We start from the raw sequence: 24040 nt of genomic DNA, 5'->3' as shown, positions 1-24040 counted from the left end.
CTCTCTCTCTCTCTCTCTCTCTCTCTCTCTCTCCTTCTCTCCCCCATCTCTGCCCCTCTCCCCTATTCCTGCTCTCTTTCTCTCTAAAATAAAAAAAAAAAATAACTGTTCAGTATCATGGCAAGTCAAGGTGCTTTGGGCCTAGCCTCTGACAATTCATTTATTCAGCAATTACTTACTGAGTCCCTTCAATGTGGCAAGCATTGTGCTGGAACTGAGGAGAAAACAATGAAGAACATAGACAAATTTACTTTCTGCTAGTGGAGGTTGCCTTCTTTTTTTTATCTAAAAACTTTGTTTTTAATACTTATTTATTTTTGAGAGAGACAGAGTGCGAGCAGGGGAGGGGCAGAGAGAGGGAGACAGAATGCGAAGCAGGCTCCGGGCTCTGAGCCTTCAGCACAGAGCCCAACGTGGGGCTCGACCTTGGTAACTGTGAGATCATGATCTGAGCTGAAGTCCGATGGTTAACTGACTGAGCCACCCAGGCGCCTCCCACTCCCTTTTTAAAAAAAAAAATTTTAATGCTTGGAGGTCTCATTCTAATAAGAGTGCCTGTCACTTATTAAAGGTTCATTATGTGCCAGGCATTGTCCCGAGATGCTTTAGATGTCATCTTAAAAGCCCAATGAGGGAGGTACTATTATAGTTACTGCATGAAGTTCAGAGAGGTTGATCACTTGCCCCAGGCCACACAGTGTGTACATTTTGGGATCAACATCGGAGCCTAGGCAAGTTGGTTTTGGAGGCTGCACTCCTGACTTCTGTCATACATGCTTCTGTGTGTGGTCTGTGTGGATATTGGCCTGGGTGTGACGAAGGTTTCCTAGAGGAGGTGACGTGACCTAGGGCAGATAAGCCAGTTTGAAGGGTGTGAAATGGGAACCTTGTTCCCCATGGAGGCGTGACGCCAGGTGTGAGAAAGAAGGGGGGACGGTTCCAGCAAAGAAGGGAGCCTGGTGGTGGGGATATACCTCTCCTGGCAGAAAACGTCGACGTCATGTGCTCCCTTGAGACTTCGGTGCCGGGACCATTGCTGTCCACAGCCTCAGTTGTGTTTCTTTTCCTGCTGATTAATCCTGACTGTGCCACTTTTTTTCTCGTTTTCCTTATCGCGGTTGCCGGTGACTTTTCTCGCCAGGCTCACATTTAGGCAAGATGCCAGCAGACTTGGGGGACTGAAGTCTGGGCGACATTTTCTCAATTTCCAGAACTAATTGCTGCCACCTGACTTAGAAAATACTTGGAAGTTTTTGAATGTCTCGCCCCGGGACTACGGGCACGTCTCAGCTTGTTGGGATCTGTGTCCACCTGACTCCAAAGTATCCTATCACACGAACAGCAGGAATGTTTGGTCATTGTGATGCTTTGTTTCCAACGTGACAAATACTTGTTTTCACTGCATTTTAAAATTCTTTGGGTATGTATGTTGCCTTATGAAACAGACCTGATTTTGATCAATTCATCCTCTTAAATCTGGGATACAGGCTTCAGTTTTGAGAATGCTTTTCTTTAGCTGATGTCATCTTTTTCTCAACTTGGACACTGTTGACATGTTGGGTGAGATAATTATTTGTCATAGGGACCTATCCTATGCGCTGGAGGATGTTTAACAGCCTCTGCCCGCAAGATACTGGTAACACCTCCCCAGGTGTGACAAGTAAGTATGTCCCAGACGTTGTCAAGTGTCCCCTGGAGGGCAATCTCTTGTCCCCGGTTGAGAACCACTGATCTAACCTACCGGACTCTTGATTATCATCTACAGTCTCCTGTCATTTAGATATAGATATAGAGATAGAGATAGAGATAGAGATAGAGATAGAGATAGAGATAGAGATAGAGATAGATATTTTACACTTTATTTATTTATTTTGAGAGGGAGAGAAACAGAGAGAGAGAGAGAGAATATGAGCAGTGGGTGGGGATAGGAGCAGAGAGAGAGAATCCCAAGCAGGCTCCATGCTGTCAGCACAGAGCCCTATGTGGGGCTCGAACCCACGGAAATGGTGAGATCATGACCTGAGCCTAAACCGAGAGTCAGATACTTAGCTGATTGAGCCACTCATGTGCCCCCAGATATAGATACTTTTTAAAATCTGGGTGATATATAGTAAAAGGCCATTTCACAGAATTGTAATAATCAGAGATTTAAACATTGTTTTCTAACCTGTTACAATTAAATTAATATGAATGGTGGTAATAAAATAATAAAACACAAAATTAGGAAAAGAACATGTAAAGAGCAAAATAATAGTAATGTTTATTGAACTTACACAAACCTGTGCAGTAAGTGCTAGTATCACTGTTTAACAGACGGAAACCCTTAAGCTCAAAAGGGTATTTGCTCCAAGTCAAGCTGATGGTATTTTTATTCACCGTGATTTATACCAGGCTTTCTATTTTCACAGCTTCAGTTGTACCTCTCTTCATATTAAATTTGTTATATAACCAACAATATTTTTATTTTTGATCATTATTTATTATTTGATTTATTCCTCAAGATAAATTGTTATTTTTTTCTAAAGAAAGGTCAAAATTAAAAGATGAAAATTGTGTGTGTGTGTGTGTATATATACGTATATATATATATAATTTTTTTTTTTTCTGAGAGAGAAGGAGAGTGTTCGTTTGCAAGCTTGGGGGAAAGGCAGAGAGAGAGAGAGAGAGAGAGAGAGAGAGAATCTTAAGCAGGCTCCACACTCAGCACAGAGCCTGACAAGGGGGGTCAGTCCTACAACCACGGAATCAACACCCGAGCTGAAATCAAGAGTTGGATGCTCGACTGACTGAGCCACCCAAGCACCCCAAAAGATGTAAATTATATTTTTTATTGAGTTTTATAATTTTAGAGACAGTAAGTCCCTCCGATGCTGTTTTCGAGCAGCATTGTGTTTGGACAGCAACTGCATTGCATAAAACGACTTGTTTGATAATCATCTCAGTTTTTGCTATTCTGATAACGACTTAGTTAAGTGTTACATTATTGTCAAGAGTAACTTCATTCCCTGAAGAATGACTCCACAAAGAAAATGGCCAGTATGGTGGGACTACCAGTTGTAAAAAATGGACGGTTCTGAATTTTTGTTTTGTTCAGATGTTGTGGATTTGAGGTCAGAGTGTAGATCATGGTCTGGGAGGCGGACGGACCTGATTTCAAGTGTTGACTCCATAATAAATGGAAGTCTTAGTATGACACATAATATATTAATATTCATATTAAGTCTCTGAGACTTAGAGTTTTCACCCATATAAAGGGAACGTTAGTAGGTCCTAGCTCACACAGTGTGAGTGGCACACGATAAAGTTCTTGTAAAATAATTAGGTGCCCTACATGAAGCCAGCACTCATCGAAGTTGAGGGGGATAATGTGTCACAGATGATGTGTTGGCAAGTGTTTAATACCACTCATGCGTAAACCAAACCAAAACCAAAACCAAAACAAACAAACAAACAAAAAAAACCCCCAAAAAACCAACACCAAAACTCAAAAACAGAAACCCAATCAAACCAACCAACTTTGCAGATGCTGTCAGTTTCACATCTTTTCACATCAAGAATAGTTTTCAAACTCTGTTTTTTTGTTGTAAATTGCCCATGAAAATCTATAACCAATTTCTCCCTGGCCACCGAGATTTCCTTCTCTTGAATTCTAGGCTCAGAATTTTTTACCACATGACTATCACTCCTCACCATTCTGCCCTTTTCTGGCAACATCTGTTCCTTGTGGGTTTTTTTGTTGTTTTTTTTTTAAGAGTGCCTTCTCAACCATGGAATTCATTTCCCTTCCTTTCTTTTAGCGTGACACTCTAATTTTCTGTACTCAGCCCTCTCACAGAATGACTTCTACTCACTGTTGTCCCAATAATGTGGAGGAGTGAGTGTTGCCGAAATGTTTCCTTCTGAAAATCATTACAGTAACTTCACTTCATAATAGGCATTTTTTCGTGAAAACCCCTACTTTTTTTTCCTTCCATAGTGGATAGATCTTTTTCCAGTTTGGTTAGAGCCTGTTTCTAATTATAGGAATATATTTGCTTTAGTCTATAAGGGAAATAGAACCGTCTTGGTGTTCTGTGGTTTTAGGACAAAACCCTTGATGTTTGAGAACACTGATGTGACAGATAACCACTAGAGTCTTTCTCCATGGCATACAAGGTAACATTTTGTGGAATGCACAGTTTTAGGAAAAAATATGATTTTGTCATTGTTTCTTTTAAAAGACTGCCTCTCGGGGCGCCTGGGTGGCGCAGTCGGTTAAGCGTCCGACTTCAGCTCAGGTCAGGATCTCGAGGTCCGTGAGTTCGAGCCCCGCGTCGGGCTCTGGGCTGATGGCTCGGAGCCTGGAGCCTGTTTCCGATTCTGTGTCTCCCTCTCTCTCTGCCCCTCCCCCGTTCATGCTCTGTCTCTCTCTGTCCCAAAAATAAATAAACGTTGAAAAAAAAAATTAAAAAAATAAATAAATAAATAAAAAATAAAAGACTGCCTCTCGATATCATTTTCATGTTTGTATGCTAAGTAACTTGGGCTTTTTTTTTTTTTTTAACGGTCTCTTGCATATAGATGTTAAGGCTTGTCTGGAAATGTCAGGTCCATTATGAAATTCTGGAAATCTCTTTGAGTTCTGAGCGTGGCTTTTCCCCATTCATTTATTCACTCAGTCATTCAAAATAAAGAAATGAGAACCCAATGCTCCTCTAGGCCCTGAGGATTCAAAGTGATTAATATAAAATATGATTTTTTTTCTTACATTCCAGGGAGGAAGGCAGACCGTAAATATGCAGACAGATCAATGAGGGGGATTATTTCAGATACTGATTTGAAGTGAGCGTGCGTGGGGGACGGAGGGGGCGGGGCGTGCTGTAGATTTGGTTGGTGGGAAGGTGGCTCTGAGGAGGTGACGTTCTGGTCGATTGTGTGTGCACCGATGGTCTCAGTTGTTCCCCTGACCTTTACTCTGAACCTTTATTGTCCCATCTGTCCTCTTTGACCACATGAGATGAAATATTAGCAAACTCGACATGAGCAGAGGCTTATTTAAAGCATTTTATACAGAGGCTGTAAAAAGCATTTACCTTCTGCTCTGGGACAGGCAAACACACATGCCTTTTCCTCTTCTCCTGCTAAGTACCACTAAAACCCCTGGACATTACGTGTCAATCAAACCTAAGGACCTGAAAGATGGAGAAAGCCAGACAGGCTGGGACCTCAGGACACGGGAGCAGCACCGCGATGAGTTTCCTGGGTTTTCTTCTTGCCAGACTTGGAGCTGGCATAGCTCGCCAGTAACCCAGAAATGCCTGTAGGTACAGGTGAAGCAAAAATGCCCCAATGCAAAACCTTTCTTTTCTGGCCAAAGGATCAGAAAATGAGGCAGCCTAGCAATGCAGAAAACCTTTAGAAAATAACTACTCTATGTTAGGCAGACACCACGGAATAGACTGTGGCCACTTGCCAAGCCGTGTCAGCAAAGGCTAAGTAAGGATCCTAGACTTAAGCCCTTGTGACACTGGGTAGAGGAGTACAAACTTTTCTTATACCCTCTTAAGTGCTGTACTTGAGAACTGTGAATTAAGCTGACAAAAGACTTACGGGAGAAAAGACATACCAATGTCATTGCTATTTTTACATGCATGGGGACTTCACAGAAAAAGTAAAGATCCAAAGAAGTGGTTAGTCTGGAGTCTTATATGCCATTTTAACAGAGAGTAACAATTTGGGGAGAGGTGACTAGGAAACGTAGAGTAGATTAGGGCTGTGTAGTAAGGTTTGACTCATCTCAGACTCATCTCAGTGCTGTCTGGTCTTCCTGGGACAAGATGCAGAAACACCTTTAAAATACAGGTTTATGTCACCTTTAAAGGGAAATTTACGCCTCGCTCTTAGGCAGAAAGAGGTAGGGCAGACAGCTTTTCCTGTCTCTATTGTTTTCCACTTGCCTTCCGCTCAAAATAATCCTATGCCAAAGTGGCATATTTTAAAGTCATATATTGCGATCCCCTTCAGCTGTAACATGGGGCTCTATGAGGTGGTATCTGTGAAGGCCAAGTCGGGAGCCAGGACTTCTTCCCCATCCGTCGGTAATTAGTACCCCCCGCCCCCGCATCGTGGTGTCAGTGGAGGCCCGTGAGAGAGTCAGGACTTTGACTGTCGTCCAGTAGTAATGAGACCACTCCCGGTGCAGTGTCCGTGAACATCGTGTGAGGACACAGAACTCTCACCGACCCAAGTGTAATGAAGGGCCCCCTCAGGCATCAACAACCCCAAATAGGGAAGCTGGGTTTCTACAGCAGTAACAAGGAAGCACATTCTACCTCCCACCCCTTCCCGTATCAGAGTGGGGTTGGAGGAAGCCAGCTAAAATAGAAGGTTTAATTAAGATCCAGAAACTTAAAACACCCAAAACGTCCACATTGCCACAACAACACGTACGTGGTGTACCAAGAATGAAGAAGACTTCAAAGTGTAGTTGTCGACACTGAGATGACGGGCATGCTAGGTTTATGTGGCAACGATATTTAAAGAACCGTAATGAAAATTCTCCAATGAGTAATTACAAACATGCTTGAAACACACACACAAAATAATAGAATGTCTCAGTAAAGAGCTGCCCCAAAAGAAATAAGATAGAGAGGAGAACCAAGTAGAAATTGTAGAACAGAAGATGCAGTATTAAAGTATCTGGTGGATGGGCTCAACAGCACTATGGAGGGGAGAGAGGAAAGACAGAACAACAGGAATTCCCCAGTTTGAACAACTGTGGAAAAACAATTCACAGTTTCAGGAACCCGTGGAAATACTACAAAAGATCAAACAGTCGTGGCATCTGAGCCCAGGAGAGGAGAAAGAAGGTAGGACCAAAAAAGTACTCAAAAGAAATCGTGGCTGACAGGAAATATGGCACAAGGACGTTCACTTGTCAAATGCTGAAGAAAGAGCCATCAACTCAGAAACTTACACCTACGAAGTATCCTTCAAGAATGAAGGGGAAACAAAACCTTCTCAGATGAAGGGAGACTAAGAGAATTTGTCACCAGCATATCTACTCTAAAATAATTAAAGGAAGATTTCTAAACAGGAAAGGTTAAGAGAAGGAATGGTGGAACATTGGGAAAGAAGAAGGAACTCGGTACGCAAACATGTGGGTGAATATGGTAGGCTTTCCTTCCCTTCTTAAGTTTCCTAAATCATATTTTATGATTGAAGCCAAAATTATAACACTGTTCTGGTGTAGTTCTCGATGTACATAGAGGTTTTTTGTTTTTTTTTTTTTTTAAGATAATTATAAGCCAGAGAAGTCAACGTGAGTAAAGGGTGATAAGGTTTATCCCAAAGAAATGACGACTTCCCTTCCCTCAGAACTCTGTGTGTGAGTGTTTATAGCAGCTTTCTTAGAAAGACCCGGAGGCTAAAAAAGACCCAGCTCTTCCTCAAAAGAGGAAGCCATTGACTAAACGGCTCAACCAGCTGTGGTACGTCAATGCTGTGGAATATTACCACCTAGATGAATCTTCAGAGAAGCATGCGGAGTAAAAGAAGCCCAACCCAAAACGATACACGCTGAATGACTGAATTTGTAGAACATTCTTGCGATGCCAACACGATAGAGATGGCGAGTGGATTAGATGAGGCTTAAGGAGGAGGTTGTACAGGAAGGAAGTAGGTGTGGCCATCAAAGAGCAAAATGAAGATCCTCGTCTTAAAGGAAATGTTCTGTGCCTGGACTGTATCAATGTCAACATCCTGGCTGTGATACAGTACTAAACGTTCTCAAGATGTTACCTTTGGGGGAAACTGATCAGAAATATACAGGATTTTTCTAGTATCTGCTGCCACGGAATGTGACTCTACTGTTATCTCCAGATAAAGACATGGATTAAAAATGAGAAACTTTTACATTTTTCTGCCCTTTCTTTTGGACTTTTTGCTTGCTCTGGGAGAATAAGCCCCAGCCTACCATTTGGAGAATCCAAGAACTACGTGGTACGGAGCTGAGTCACCCCTCGCAAAGTCAAGAAAATCCGAGACTTGACTGCTCGTGTGTGAATGAGACCATCCATGATGAACAGACAAAGCCAGGTCAGATCGGCCATTGTATCCATAAGGAATGATTCATGGTTATCGTTTGAAGCTGCTAAGCTCTGTTGTGAGTCTTCTGCAGTAATAGTTAAGTGACAGAGACACTTCACCGAAGACCTGAAGGTTGAAAGGAGGCAGCCAGGTGAACAGCAAGGGGAAGAAAGTTGTGGCAGGTTCTCCCGTCCTTTGTCAGAAGGGCATGTAACATTTTGGGGGCGTGTCATGAGTGAAGCAGGAAGTGGTGGGAGGTGAGGTCTAACCAGGTGGCCGCGGTTGGATTCTGTAGGACCAGGCTATGAAACTGGAACTTAGTGTTGGTGATTTGGGTTTGGCGATCACTCGAAGACTGCTCTGGAACTGGCTTTGGAAGCCACAATGAGATCATTTCTTTTTTAACTCCACCAAATACTTAGTGGGTACGTGCTACCAAATGACTTTGTTCCATAAACGTTGTCCGTGATCATTATCACCGCGTGCCAGGCATTGTGCTGTGGGCTGGGAGACCTAATGATCTGTCTCTTCACACTACAAAGTATGCTTTGTGGACTGTGCTCTGTGCACTGCCGTTTCTTCAGTGTTGGGATAGGGCCTAGCATGTAGTACATGCTCAGTTAAGAATCGCCAAATTTTTTTTATTTTTGGGAGAGAGGGAGAGAGACAGAGTGCAAACAGGAGAGGGCAGAGAAAGAGGGAGACTCCAGGCTCTGACCTGTCAGCACAAAGCCCAATGCAGGGCTCGAACTCACAAACCATGAGATCATGACCTGAGCCGATGTCAGAGGCTCAACCGACTGAGCCACCCAGGCGCCCCAGTAATTGCAAAATTAATGAGTAAATGAAGAACCAAAATGTGTGTTGTCCTTGTTTGCATGCAGACCTAGATATAGTGAGCCACTGACTGCTCTAGAGGGCTCCCCAAGCAATGGAAACACTTTAAATGCACTAGTTCGGGGTGCCACCTGGGTAGCTCAGTTGGCTGAGGGTCAGACTGAGCCAAGCTCAGGTCATGGTCTCGCGGTTTGTGAGTTCAAGCCCTGCATCCGGCTTGTGCTATTAGCGCGGGAGCCTGCTTCTTCAGATCCCCTGTCCCTCTCCCCCACTAATGCTCTCTCTTTCAAAAATAAATGCACTGATTTATTCAGTTCTGAGAGCAGCCCTATGGGAAAGATGGTATTTTTCATTTAAAAATAGAATAAAATCTTATCTATAAAGGCTCATATCTACAATGTATACATAACTTCCTATTCGTTATGTTTGATAATGTAGTGTTTATATAAACCTAGATGTTGAACAGGCATAACAAACTCACTGCATCATCAAATTCCACATCGTCTCTACAAACCCTGGTGGCCTTGCAGGCTTGTTGAGCTCGGTCGGGGGAGCTCCGTACTCCCACTTGCTCAAACTAAAAATCTTGGAATCGTCCTCGACTCTTGCCTTCCTGTCCCCACACCCAGTGCCGCCCGTGAACCTCGCTGTTTCTGCTTTCCAAATAGATCCAGACCTGATTCTGACCACTTTTCCTGCCTTCCTCACTTCCGTCCTGGCCCCGGTCCCCACCCCCTTCTGCATGGCTTACTGGGTGACAGCCCCGCAGTGGTTTCCCTACTTCTGCCTTCAGACCCCTGCAGTCTGTTTACCGTACCTCAGGTCATATCCCTTCCCGTCCCACTTCTCATCATTCAGGGGACAGAGCCAAAGTCTTTCCCAGAAGATCACGGGACCTATACAGTCCGACCTACTCTCACCGCCAGCATCCCGGAATTGTCTGGACTTCCACTGGCTCCCTTGCTCTTCCTTCTGCCTGCGGGTGTCTCTGCTCGACACCCACTTGTTTCTTTGGCCTGGAGAAATGGGCAAAACGTATCTGCTCAGTTTACTCCCTCTTCTCCTCCAGCCCCTTCTCGGTGTTCGTTCAGGTGACAGTTTCTCTGAGAATTCCCCTGATTATTCCCCTGAAAATGCTCACCACTGGCCATTTCTGTCCACTTTTCTGGGTGTGTAATTCCTTATGACATGTGATCGGTGTCCTGTAAGACGCATGTGTACATGTGCGTGTATCCCGTTGTCTTATCCATGATGTGTAAGCCCGGTGAAGGCAGTGGTTCCTTTCCCGTTTGTTTACAGCTGCAACCCCCAGTCAGTGCCTGGCAGGGGTAGGGGCCCAGTAAATATTTGTCCAATGAATTAATGATTGATTTCAGCACCCAGTGATGCCCATACGGCAGCTAAGATTTTCTGTCATTTTTAAAAGAGTTTTTAAAAAATATTTTATTTAATTTTTTGAGAGCGAAGGAGAGAGAGAGAGCGCACAGGGAAGGGCAGGGAGAGAGGGGGCTACAGGATCCGAAGCAGTCTCTCTGGCTCTGCACGACAGCACAGACTTGGGGCTCGAACCCACAAACCGCGGGATCGTGATCTGAGCTGAAGTCGGACGCTTAGCCGACTGAGCCACCCAGGCGCCCACAGCATTTCTTTAGAATAGTTTGGCTTTTTTCCCTAAAAGGTTAGTTAAAAATAAAAGTAAATATACGGTTGCTGTATTTATGTTTATTTCCATTATCTTACCTTCTGCTTTTTATTTTATCCGTATTACTCCTTTTGATCTCCTTTTCTGTGTTGTCTTACTTTCTCTTTTCATTACGGCTTTTAAGACCGGTTTGGAAACCTTATCCTTCAGTTTTCTTTTAGTGGTTCCGAAAAGTATTAGCATGCATTGATAAAATAAATAAATAAATAAAAGCCACATAAATGATTTGAAGTGCTTATGGCTTCTTCAGACAGTTCTTTTGTTCCTCTTCCTCTTCCTCTTCCTCACTCCTCGTCTCCCTCCCACCTGGTAGATCTGGAGAACAGAGAAGAATTGGAGGGGGAAGTCAAGGGGCACATAACTCTCTCAGTGCTGGTTCCCCCGACACCGGCTGGCTTTGTACTGACAACCGGAGGGGTTCCTTGGTGACGAGAACATTTGTGGCGGATATTGATTCCATGAGAATTTATTTAAGTCACCTATTACTTGTTCGGTGCTTACTAAAATATGCATATCTGCATATTGACAAGTGAAGGTTGTATAAAGGAAGAAAGCCTCAAAATAAGGCCAACGCGGTAGGGAGGCTCTGGGTCTTGCAGGTGCTGGAATGTCTTAAGACTTTCTTTGGTTTTTACCCACAGGCAACAGGCAGCCACAGAATGCTTTAAACAGTGGATCGATGTGGTCAGGTTAGGGTTTTAAAGATCACCCCAGAAGCAGTGTAGGAAACGGAATGAAGTGCAGCCAAAAAGGAAGCAGGGAATCTCAGAACTCGGATGATGGTGACTCAGGTTAGGGTGGCGGTCCCCAGCAGAGCACTGAGGACATTCCAGGCTTTGCTAGAAGGAAAGTACACAGGGCTCGGGTTGCTGGATTGTGTTCAAAGATGGCTTTCCAAAACAGGTAATATCACGACTGTCATACAGATGAGGAGTGAACATGTTACAAATTCTGCTTTAACTCATTAGTTAAATGAAGGAATAATGCAGAATATTATGAGTAGTTTAAAGGGTAACCTGAAGAACCCACACATTTCTATATCTGGCAGCGTGAGATCAGGGTTGTTGGCAGTGGGCGAGGGAAGTCGGTTGAACCTATTCTGAACGGGACAGATGCCTCTTCCTGGACTAGAATTATGTTGCGTTTCTATGAGTTATCTACAATTTAGATGTAGAATAGCGCCCACAGAATCAGAGGCAGATAACCCTAGTGGTGTGTATGCTATAGAATGCACAGTTTTCCATTAAAACAGACATTTTTCCCAATAATTGTGTGTGTGTGTGTGTGTGTGTGAGAGTGAGAGAGAGAGAGAGAGAGAGAGAGAGAGAATGAGAAATAGTGGGGAAGGGTCAAGTATAGCCCACAATCTTCTTGCTTGAGCCCCTGGGCCCTATCTGTTGAGTGAATATATATATATATACTGGAGTAGAAACAGATGAAAAAGCAGGAATAACCTACTTTTTAAACTTAATAATTTACTAATAGCATTTTCTATGGTATACTGTTACAGTATCATTTTTAATGATAGCAATTTCCAGTTTACAGATATGCCATAATGAATTAAATCAGTCCCCTGGAACATTCAGAGTGTTTCAGTTTTTATGTGGAAGAACCTTTTTCCCCTATGTTGGCATATTTCCTTAATTATTCCCTTAGGGGGAAAGTTCCTGGAAGTAATGTTTCCAGGTCAAAGGGTAGGCATAATTCTGCCTCTAGAAAGACTGTGCTAATTTACCTCACCATCAGCAAAGGATTGACATAGCTAATTTATTGCCTGTGGGTGCTTTTTAAGTATTTTTAATCCTCTTTGTACAAATTTTATTTTATGATTAATTATCCTGTTCTTGCTGGTACTTCTCTTTGCAATGAATTTAAAATGTACCTTGCTACCCACCGTGAAGTCTTCTCCCAATTAGCATTTCTTTCCTTACAAGTAAAGGTATATGTAAATGATAGGCACGGAATCAGGTTGTTTACTCATTAAAATGTTTTTCCCTTTATAAAATACATAATTCCGAACCAGCTCATTATTTTTAGTAAGCTATCTTGTAGGGAGCAGCCTACAAGTTATGAAAGATGCGAAAGAACTCCTTTTATACACTTCGTCTGCCACCTTCTGAAATCCCATAATGACAGGGTCCTTTGTAGGACTGGAAAGTTGCAACCTGCTGGGTCTCGGAGACCATCCAGGTCAAAGTTCTCGGGGTGGAAGAATTTTGCAGACACTGGCAGACAGGACAGAAGGGGAATTGTCTGCTTGGCTGATTCCCACCCCGTTTGGTCTTATTTAAAGGCTCTTCCTCTCGACCTCCAGACTGCATTATCTGGTACCACTTCCTGTGACTGTCGAGCTGTCCTTGGATAGTGGCATTTCCTTGACCTTGAAGTCCAAGGGCAGCCCAAGACTGTAGGAGGGCAGCCGGTTACTCTGGCCATGTGTCATCGGCCAAAGTGGAGGGCCGGGGGCTTCTGGAGAAGTGACTGGTTAGCCCCAGGTAGGCGACTGCACATGCCAGCGGGAAGCCACTTAGCCAACACGTTCATTTACTGCAGCCATAACTAACTGAGAACCAGAGGCTGGAGGTTAGCAAGGCAGGGAAGGCCGAGAAAAACTGAGATACTTCTAATGTAGTTAGAGATACTTTGCACATTTGGATTTCTGGACTTCAGTCAAGGATGCCGAATACTTAGACACTTAAGGAGAGAGCGCGTGGAATTCTTTTAAAAGCAAACACTTCTTACAAACTGCTAGGATACCTTCGCATCCTAGATTAGGATGTTAAAATCCCAGCTGCCAACACAGTCCATGAAAAATTATCACTGGAGATGAGCCCTTGGTGCCCGGGACCTTAACACCACAAATGCAGATGTCACTGTGAAATAGCTAAGCTATAAAGTCATCCTCCAGATGAAAGAACATATGGTTACAACTCAGTTTCTCTTTTTAGATTGTGAGAAGCTTGAAAGTAAACTTCTTACAGACGGCTCGACCCTCAGCATAAGTTTGTGCCTCTCTAGAAGTCCAACTTCTCTGGGAGACGCCCGGGGGAGTGGTTAGGCGCTCGTTCTCCAGAGCCGGGCAAGCCAAGGTTGAAATCTTGGCTTTTTTCTAGTATAGCTTCCTAAGGGCTGTCGGGGACAGTTAATTGAAAGAACACACAAAAAGGGGTCGGCACACTGCAACGCATGGGGGGAAAGTTTAGCTGGTTTGAGGTGTTAATATTGACATCCTGGATGAGCAGAGTATTGGATTTGTTTTGGAGAGTAGGGAAAAACTGGGTTAGTATGTGAGAAGTGAGGCTAATTTAGCATTGTATGGCTGGGGGTAGATTTTTTTTTTTTCCTGGCTGCTTGGAGTTTATTTTCCACTTGGTGCAAGCCACGTAGTTACGGGTATCAGGAAGGCTGGCATGTGGTTTGGAGAATAAAGAGTGGGGCTTGAGAAGAGTCGACAGGATTATAGAAAGGGGGTGTTGACAAAATGGAAAACCGACCTTTTCTTCCCGAAGCGTTCCTTGACATCATAGGAAAAGATAATTGGCAAAAGCTAATTATATGCCAAGGCTAGAGATGGGACACTGTGTCTGTGCACGTGAGAGCTCTCTTCAGGACAGCATCCGAATTCATTGTAGAGTAGCGAATCTTGGACAGTGGACAGGACACGAAGTGTGGTGGAGGGCATAGAAAAAGCATCAGGTCAACATTGTAACATAATTCTATGGAAGTAAAATTTGGGCCGATGGGGAGGTGTGGATTATATAGAGATTCTCGCCTGGGGTATATTCCCTCCTCTCTTTCACTCAACAGGGACATGTCAGGCAGATTTTAATGTTCATCAAAAAGTAACATGAGCTTAAACAGTTGAGAAATATGGAGGTTGGCAAACTGCAGCCTGGCCTGCTTCCTGACTTTTTAAAGAAAGTTTTATTGGAAGACATCCACACCATTCACTTATACATATCCTATGGCTACTTTGATGCTATAATAACAGAGTTCGGTAGCTCCAACAAATATCTGTGATCATCAAAGACTAAAATATTTACTCTCCCTGGCCCTTTACAGAAAAAGTTTGTTAATGCTTGGAATAGACCACAGAGACCTAAATGGTCACATCTTCCTTAGGCCTTCTGCTGCTTCTTGAGTATACACGGAGGCAGTATATAATTTCCATTTCACAGAGCTGTTGTGACCAAGATTTGCTTTCTCTTACCTTTATAACTGTCCATGCATCCTCCAGAAGTTTAATTTGTGACGCTGTTGTTCAACTCATTGTGTTGCACTGCTAATAGAATTAGGAACTCGGGGCGCTTGGGTGGCTCAGTCGGTTAGGCCTCCAACTTCAGCTCAGGTCATGATCTCGCGGTCCGTGAGTTCGAGCCCCACGTCAGGCTCTGTGCTGACAGCTCAGAGCCCGGAGCCTGTTTCAGATTCTGTGTCTCCCTCTCTCTCTGACCCTCCCCCGTTCATGCTGTCTCTCCCTATCTCAAAAATAAATAAACGTTAAAAAAAAAAAAGAATTAGGAACTCAAATTCTTAATTGTTTCAGCTGCTTTTTGGCACTGGAAATCTCGGTGAATTTGCCAGACTGTTCTTTGTTAGGGGAAGAAACTGGTAAAAGCGTCAGAGATTTGAAACCAGGGCTTAGCAATTATTAAAGATATCCAGTTTTAAAGAAAGGAAAGACAATGGGGAAAAAATAGAACAAATCATATATGGGCTGGTGACAATTAAGGCTGAAAATTAGGTGTCCTAAAACCACCACCAACAGCTAGCAAGTGCACACTAAGGAAATTGTCACATAACTGCTAAATCTCGTGTCTATCCACCCAGGTTGTCAGAACTGTGTGATGTACTTACCTTTTTAGGTTCAGCAGTGGCTTGTGCGGATTAACTGGTCCAAATCCAGGACTTGGAAGATATTCACAAAGCCTCATATTTTTCAAGCGTGCAATCATACATCAGCGTACATTCATCTGTAGGAGTGGATCTGACTTTGCTCCCCAGGGGACATTTGGAAATTTCTGTAGATAATTTTGGTTGCCAACTGGATGGGGGGAGTTTGACAGAGGCCAGAGATGCTGCTAAACAGCCACATCCTAAGTGTGCAGGATTCCCCACCCCCAGCCCACTATAAAAAGTCACCTTGCCGGGGCGCTTGGGTGGCTCAGTTGGCTAAGCGTCCAACACTTGGTTTTGGCTCAGGTCACCATCTCACGGTTTTGTGGGTTCGAGTCCTGCATCAGACTCCACGCTGGTAGTGCAGAGCCTGCTTGGGATCCTCTGTCTCCCTCTCTCTCTCTGCCCCTCCCCCACTCACGCTGTCTCTCTCTCTCTCAAAATAAATAAATAAACTTAAAAAAATATCACCTTGCCTAAAATGTCACTAGTGCTGAGATTATGAATCCTTGATGCACAGGAGGCAAGATACTTCACCATGGGACTTATTCCGTCATCCGGTTTTCTAACAGTGTGTTTACCGTTAGGCTTATCTGCTCTTTATGGGTAGTGAGAACTACACGTAGCTATTATTGTTGGGATAAAAGTTTCCTCTTTTAAATAAAAAAAAATTTAGTTAAAAACCAGTTGAAAGAAAAATGTTAAGTAAAAAAAGTACCACAGATGGTAAGTAGATGTGTTATATAAAATATGAAGGAGATGGCTGAATGAATTAATTTTACGGAAAAACGAAACCTGCGTGGGGTTGTTCTCAAATTGTCGTCTTTTTCACAACGTCTGTGTGTTACTCCAACTAGTCACACGTTACCACGTGCGGTGAGGCCTATTCCATTCCCTTTAAACAATGCTGAGATATTTAGGGTAAGGTTTTAAAATTTTTTTTTTAGTTTATTACTTTATTTTGAGAAAGAGAGAGTGAGAGCGAGAGCGAGAGAGCACAAGCAAGGAAGGGGCAGAAAAGGAGGGAGAGAGAGAGGACAGTGCGTTGTCCCACCCCGTGAACCGTGAGACTGTGACCTGAGCCAAAGTTGGACGCTTAACCGACTGAGCCACCTAGGCACCCCATTCAGGGTAAGTTTTCAATCCTCAGGTACCAGGGGCTTTTCCAGGGCTCTTAGGACTGAGAGTGTTTGGCGGTGAAGTTGAGAGTTCACCAAAGCTTAACAGAATTGTTTCTGCTTCTGTGTCTCTCTCCTCCTCCAGACAGCATCTCACTCCGCTGCCTGAGGCCACTTCAAAGGCCTCAGTGCCACTTGTGGGAAAGTACACATCTCCGAGGCCCTCATCACGGAGCATTTGTTGGAGAGCTCTTGGTTGGCAATCCCAAGTGGGAAGCATTGTGTTGTCTGAGCCTTTATGAATATTTATGGCCTTGGTTTGCAAATTACAAATAAAATACCTGGGGAACATGTTAAAGAGCAAATTTGTCTAGCCCCACCCCAGGAGGTTCTGAGTCAGTAGACCTTGGCTAATGTCTAGGAATCTACATAATTAACAATTATCTTGAGTGATGCTGGACCAGCTCTGAGAATCACTGGTGTGTGATGGAGAGCGGATTAGCAAATGGCCTTGATTGCACGATTATTCTCAACTTTTGCATTCGTTTTGTACCATGTGCTTGCATGTTGCAAACATCCCGACCTTCCTTTTCATAAACCAAATTCAGATTTTCCTTCTCTCCCGATGAACCATGATGTAATCTATTCCAATGGCAATGCCCCAACCAATAGTTGCGTGTGAATTTAGAGAATAGTATTTTTGCAGTTATTTGTGACATTGTCCTTACTTCTTAACAAAACAGAAGAAAAACAAAAAATGAAAAAACAGAAATCCCCTGAGGGATTTCGGCATGCTGAAATTGAGGCGTCTTTAGCTTCCATTCAACAACCTCTGGACATAAGCCAGGAAACTACTGGTACAATTGTGAAGAAGATGATCGAGTATAAAAGAATCTTAGGAGTGGAGTCATTCAAGAGTGAGTCTGAAAGTTGAGGCATAATTAGGAAATGTGTTTACGTATCTTTCTTGGTGAAAACAGTTTTGATACAGTGGACGTATTTCTTGCATACCTAAGGCATGCTCAATTTCTAAAAACAGTTTTGATACAGTGGACGTATTTCTTGCATACCTAAGGCATGCTCAATTTCTAAAACATCTTCGGAGGTACGTACAAAAGAAAGGGGTTGCCAATAGTAGAATAACAGCCTGTTTTCCACACCCTATATTTGGACAGAGTGACATTTATCCCCACTGTAGTTACAGTCTTCTGGTGGTGGCCAAATTTTAAGGGAAACAGTTGTCTCATCCATTCTTCAGACATGAGTGAGATGTTGGTAAGACTTCTGTGTGTCAACCACACCACTGGAAATGTTAATTTTCATGGTGCGGGTCTTTACCCTGAAAAGGATTTTGTGTTTGAACTCTTACCAATCAATGGCTCTTACAACAACTTGGCTTCTTAAAGTTCCTTAGTCCATTGGTTAATTAGATTGTGGTCAGATAGCAACAGAAAGAAAACTGGCAAATGTAGATAAATGCTATTAGATTAGGTTGTCATTTTAAGATTTTGCTTAAATATCTCTACATTTTTCCATTGAAAAAATTTTAAGTGTTTCATTTTGAGATAATTATAGATTTGCGTCCAGTTGTAAGAAATATTACGCAAAGATCCTGTACCTTTTCCCCAGTTTTACTGATTGATAACATCTTCAAAGCTATCATGCAACATCATAGCCAAGATATTGACATTAACACAGTCAGGATACAGGACAATTCCATTGCTGCAGGGATCCCTTATGTTCCCCTTTTGTCGACAAAGCTACTTCCCGTCCCCAACCCCTGACAATCATGGATCTGTTTTCCATTTCTGTCATTTTGTCATTAAAAAATGCTATAAATGCGGTCCTACAGTACGTAACCTTTTGGATTTCACTCCCCTCCACCCCCCCCACCCCCGATCTGCTCAGCATCATTATCTGAAGACTCATTCAAATTGTTGCAATATTGCTAGTTAAATTGTTTTTATAGCTAAGAAGTGCTCCGTGATATGGATGTACCACATTAGCACGTTGAAGAATATATGGGTGCTTCCAGTTTTGTGCTGATACAGATCAAGCTACTATGAACATTTATGTTCAAATTGTGTGTGGGGGGGGGGGAGGGGGGGCGGGGATGTTTGCATTTCCCTGGGATGGATTCTTAAGAAAGCAACTGTGGGTCATGTTGCTTGTTTAGTTTTTAAAGAAACTGCCCAGCTGTGTTTCAAAGTTCCGGTATCATTCTACATTCTCACCAGGAAAGTATGAGACACCTAATTTCTCTATATCCTTTTCAGCATTTGATTGGTGGTATTATAGTTTTTTTTAATTTCAGCCAATCTGAGAGATGTGTAGTGATATTTCACTGTGGTTTTAATTTACATTTACCTGATGACTAATGATATTGAACATTTTTTCATGTGCTTCTTCATCATCTGTGCTTCCTTATGGGTGAAATGTATGTTTATAAACATTTTTTTTAACTTCTATTTTGTAATTGGATTGTTTGATTCTTTACTATTGAATTTTAAGAGTTCTTTATATATCTAGATACTAATCCTTTGTCAGATATGCAGTTTGCAAATATTTCCTCCCATTCTGTAACTTGTCTTTTCATCCTCTTGACAGTTTTTCACAGAGCAAAAATTTTAAGTTCTGAGGAAGTACAAATTGGCAAGCTTTTCTTTTATGGATTGTGCTTTTGGTATGCAGTCTAAGAATTCTTTGTCCAGATGATGATCCCAAACACTTTTTTCCCCTAAAGTTTTATGGTTTTGTTTTATATTTAAGTCCATTTGAGTTTACTTTTGTTTAAGGTGATTGTTTTAGGTTAAGGTATTTGTGTGTGTGTGTGTGTGTGTGTGTGTGTGTGTGTGTGTACTTTTTTTTTATTCCTATGGATGTTCAATTATTCCAGTGCCATTTGTTTAAAAGTGTACCTTTCTCCACTAAATTGCTTTTCCACTTCTGTCTCCATGTTTTTACATCTCTTGTTAAGTTCAGTGACTGTGCAAGATGAAAGCCAATAACTGATTTTGATTGCACTATTTTACTGATACCTCTGGATATTTAGGAAATAACAGTTGTCTTTCATTTAATTTGCAATATTAATTTTTATTAAACACAACAAAAACAAGCCAAAAAACCCCACTTTTATGCACTTTCTCATGTCATTGGAAATTCTTTCTGAAATTTGTTTCAAATGAAATTCCTATGTTATCCTTATAGATAGATAACATACACATTATTGGTGGCACATAGTATATATATTATTCTATTTATTGTTATTATAAATAATAATGCTAGGATTATATTATACATTCAGCAGGCTGAGGCACACATCTTACCCTCTGTGTTCAGAGCAAAACTTCAAAGTGGAGTGGATTTCATTTTCTTTTTACTATCCCAAACAAAACGATTAATGAATGTTTAGTTCACCCAGTGAGCAGAGAGAAATGGAATCTATTCAGCATTGAGGATAAATAGTAGCAAACCTGAATTCTTCATCCATCTGCCAGTTATTAATAAAATAGTAGAATGCATTTTCAATGGAGTATGGTTTCAATGACCAAATGTTTTATGTGGACTTTTTTTCTTCTTACTAGCTCCAAGGTTCTTAAACTTCGTAGTGCATAAAATTCATTTATGGGTTGACTATACAAAACCACCTAAATATGGTACATACTTAGAAGATGATTTAAGGATCAGGGAGATAACTGTGATTGAATTGTTACCCACCTGTCTGCCCTTGAATGCAGAATTCCTCCTTCAGTGTTGGCCTGCATTTGGGCTCTTTCGTTAGGATAGATTCTTACTCTCTTCAGGTTCTTTATATCTGTTGTCAAATTGCCTTAAGAGGTCACCAGCAGAGTAGAAGGGTGCCACTCAGATCTCTTCCATCAGTGAATATTACGATGAATATGAATCCTTATTAATTTTTAGGTTAAAACATCTCATTTTATTTTGCTTTTGGAGAACATTGTTGTTCGTATACTCATTAGCTCTTTGCACTTTCCTCTCTGTGGCACGGCTAAAATTTTGGTGTCTCGTTTAGTATATACTGGTTATTTTAATCAGGGAAGCTTTGGTTGCTAGAATCAGAACTCCATTCAGCCTCTGTCAATTAAGAGTGCTGTTGACGGTGGGGAAGATGATTTCTAAGAAAATCAAGGGAAGGGCTAGATCACAAAGTCAGCAGCAGAAAGATGACAGAGAACTAAAATGTCTCTTCTGCCTGGAGTAGAAATCACCTAGTTCTCTGGACCAGGTTCCACTGCCTACCTGTTAGGCACATGATCCAACATGGTCACCAACCTCAGTTTATAACCTACGAGTATAGACCTCTTAACTCAGACTGCTCTTCAGTCTGAGTAATCTTTGAGCCTCTGGGTTGGATTTTCTGAGGGAGAATCTGGTTGGTGTTAATCAGTCATTTATTAGTTAGTCCAGTGTCTGGCCCACTCCTGACCATCAGTTGTGAGGATTGTCATATGATATATAAGGGCTTTCTGTTGGACTGTCAGTGAAACCTTCAGCATATATTGGGCCTATGAGTTCCATATTTAATTGCATTTGAAATGAGAGCACGTGCCATGAATACCTATGCTATTTGCGCTGATTTGAGATTTTTATCTCTGGGACTTTTCCTGAAATGTTTCTACTGATACTGTTATTGAAATGTTAAGAAATTTGCTTTCAAATACTCATTTTCATTTGATTCCAGTAAATGAATGACATAATACACCTGTTGTGGAAACAATTTCGGGTTTAAAATTTTTATTTTCCCAAAGTGGCATCACACTTACGGCTTATGAATACTTTACAGGTGAAAACATCAAAGAGAAAACATTTAAATGCAAATGTAAGTGATATCTGAGTCACTGATGCTGAACTGTGTCTTTGTATTTCCTTCCAGATATATCAGCGATGCTGGCTAGTATTCAAGAAAGCTTCAAGCAAAGGTCCAAAAAGACTGGAGAAATTTTCTGATGAACGTGCTGCATATTTTAGGTGTTACCATAAGGTAAAACTTGATTGTTGTAACTTTCTAGAAATCTGTTCAGAAGTAGGTAAACTTGAGTTCATTGAATCTGAAAACTTGTCGAGATTATTTAACAAAGGTGCAAATAAGGCTTTTCCCAAGGACAAAACATCTTTAAGTTACTATCTACTTGTTAATTGTTTAAAGTAATTGACTAATGTAAAGTCACTCTTCTGGTTTCCTACTATTTGTTGTTGCTTTCCAATCTCTACTGTAGAATTTACCAAGTTCTTTTGTAAATGCTCGATTTGCATAGTAAACTCAACTCCCAATGTTGAAGCCCCTTTAGGGTAAAGACAAGGTCTCTGTGCTTTTAGCACATCTAGTGCCCTGATGCAGATTAGATCTTCATTCAGTGATGTGGAGGGAGGACAGGAACCTGGAAAATGGGTTGGTGAAGGAAGAGGAAGTTCTACTCATTAGTTTATTTTTTTAAGCTTGATGACTAAATTTAATTCAGACTTGCAGTTTGTCTTTTGTTCGTTCGTAACTTTTTTTAAGTTTATTTATTTATTTTGAGAGAGAGAGTGAGCAGGGGAAGGGCAGAGAGAGAGGGAGAGAATCCTAAGCAGGCTCCACACTGTCAGTGCAGAGCCCGATGCCGGACTCGAATTCACAAACTATGAGATCACGACCTGAGCCGAAACCAGGAGTTGGATGCTCAACCAACTGAGCCACCCGAGAACCCCCAGATCTGCAGTTTAAATAGTGGTAGTGAGGTCTCCTCACTAAGAATAGTAATTGTGTATTAAAATACATACTTCAGAAGTAGCAAGTGAAGGAAAATACAAGGCATACTTGGATTTATAAATTAGGCCTGTCTTTCCCTCCACAGGGCAATGTTCTTCATGGCCCTTGTTAGTGGGCAGCCTCTGTATTTTCTCTTTTCATGAAAATATGTATAAACAATGCATGGTTAACTTCTTTTTTCCCCAAGGGGCTGGTTATTTCCATGTCAGGAAAATACTATTCTTGTCTACAGAGGAATTATGTTCATTGTTAGGATAGAGCATTTTAATTGTGTTAGTTTTCTATCTTGAGATTCGTTTCCTTTTTCGGTGAGCTTTTATCAGGAGTGAGTCTACTGGCCATTTAAAATTTTACGTGCAACCAGTAGATTCATTAGCACAGAAATTTGCTTAGGTGAAGGAGAGTGGATAATCTTCCCTTTTTAATGCACATTCTCCACAGGTAATGACTTTACAAGATCTTATTAAGGGCCTATGTTGACACCTTGGTTTATCCAATAATGAAAAGCCATAGGGCAAGCTGTATTCCTTCTCAATTTAGAGAAATAAAGCATATGCTGTATAGGCACATCTGTACATACATAAGGAAAGAAAAAGCACAGAGCAAGACTTTGGGATAAGTCGGGAAAGGAGTCAACAGTAGCATTTTCCATGTGTTCCATTTCCTCACCATCTCATCACAGAGTTCCGTATTCCAAGGTCAACTTCATTCCCAGCCTACATTCTCTATAAGGGAGAACAGAAGGAAACCTCTTTATGAACCTGGAATTTCCCCCACCATTTATGTTCCATATGCCAGATATTTCCACTATTTCAGATAATGGTTTGTGTCCTTAGGCAAGAGTTGTTGAGTTGCAAATCTATTAGGTAGGAGCAGTGATCCCTGAAGCCATTGATAGCCTACCTTTGAATGCTGGCAAATAATCTTGAGCCAATCTCACAATTTCTGGAACGCCAGAAGCTACTGGTGTGCAGACATTTTGGACCAGATGTATTAGGTCCCAGTTATTCCACATGTATCCATTGTCTACCTAAAAACAAGATGGCGAACAATGATACAGAAATGGATTGCTTCATTTTCACTTGAGAGGCCTTGCCTTAAAGGAAACTCAGAATACCCAAGGCGGGGTTTGGTTTAGCTATAGGACAAAAGCAGAGTCTTTTCCATTTTTTCCCTTCCTTAACTGGCACTGATGCCTTCTCTCCACCTTTCAGATCATCAAACCCTGGTGACCAGATGCCCTACCATGGTTGACTGTTCTCTTTATCATTCTTCATTATAATTAACAAGATTATCTAAAGGCCTCATCTCCTAGCTGGCCAGAAGTTGTGGTTATGCCTCAGCCTTCTCTTGAGAACCTCAGCCTGTCTGTAACTTTACAATTCAGCATTTGCCAGCGTATGGTAGAATGTTTATGTTGCCCCAAAATTCATGTGTTGAAGCCTAGCCCCCAATGTGATGATGTTTGGAGATGGGGCCTTTGGGAGGTGGTTAGCTCATGAGGGTAGAGCCCTCATGATTTGAATTAGTGCTCTTATAAAAGTGACCCCAAGGAGTTGCCTCCTTCCTTCTTCCATGTGAGGACACAGCCATCCGTGAACCAGGAAGTGGGGTCTCGCCAGACACTGAATCTGCCGGTGCCTCTCCATT

The 24040-nt window shown here is 42.0% G+C and overlaps 1 protein-coding gene across 4 annotated transcripts in view; it reads left to right on the top strand.

The window, feature by feature from the left end:
- Nucleotides 1-24040, top strand: part of DOK5 (docking protein 5) — a 153466-nt gene that overhangs the window by 51051 nt on the left and 78375 nt on the right. For all 4 annotated transcript variants that reach the window (XM_053199797.1, XM_027046516.2, XM_027046517.2 and 1 more), the window contains one exon: nt 21515-21622. Coding sequence is in view for 2 of the 4 variants with exons in the window: in XM_027046516.2 (XP_026902317.1) it covers nt 21515-21622 (108 nt within the window). In the remaining 2 variants the exon portion in view is untranslated. The remainder of the gene's footprint in view (nt 1-21514; nt 21623-24040) is intronic.

Source organism: Acinonyx jubatus, chromosome A3, assembly GCF_027475565.1.
Source record: "Acinonyx jubatus isolate Ajub_Pintada_27869175 chromosome A3, VMU_Ajub_asm_v1.0, whole genome shotgun sequence".
In the NCBI taxonomy this organism is placed as follows: domain Eukaryota; kingdom Metazoa; phylum Chordata; class Mammalia; order Carnivora; family Felidae; genus Acinonyx; species Acinonyx jubatus.
This window is presented reverse-complemented; position numbering and strand designations above follow the sequence as displayed.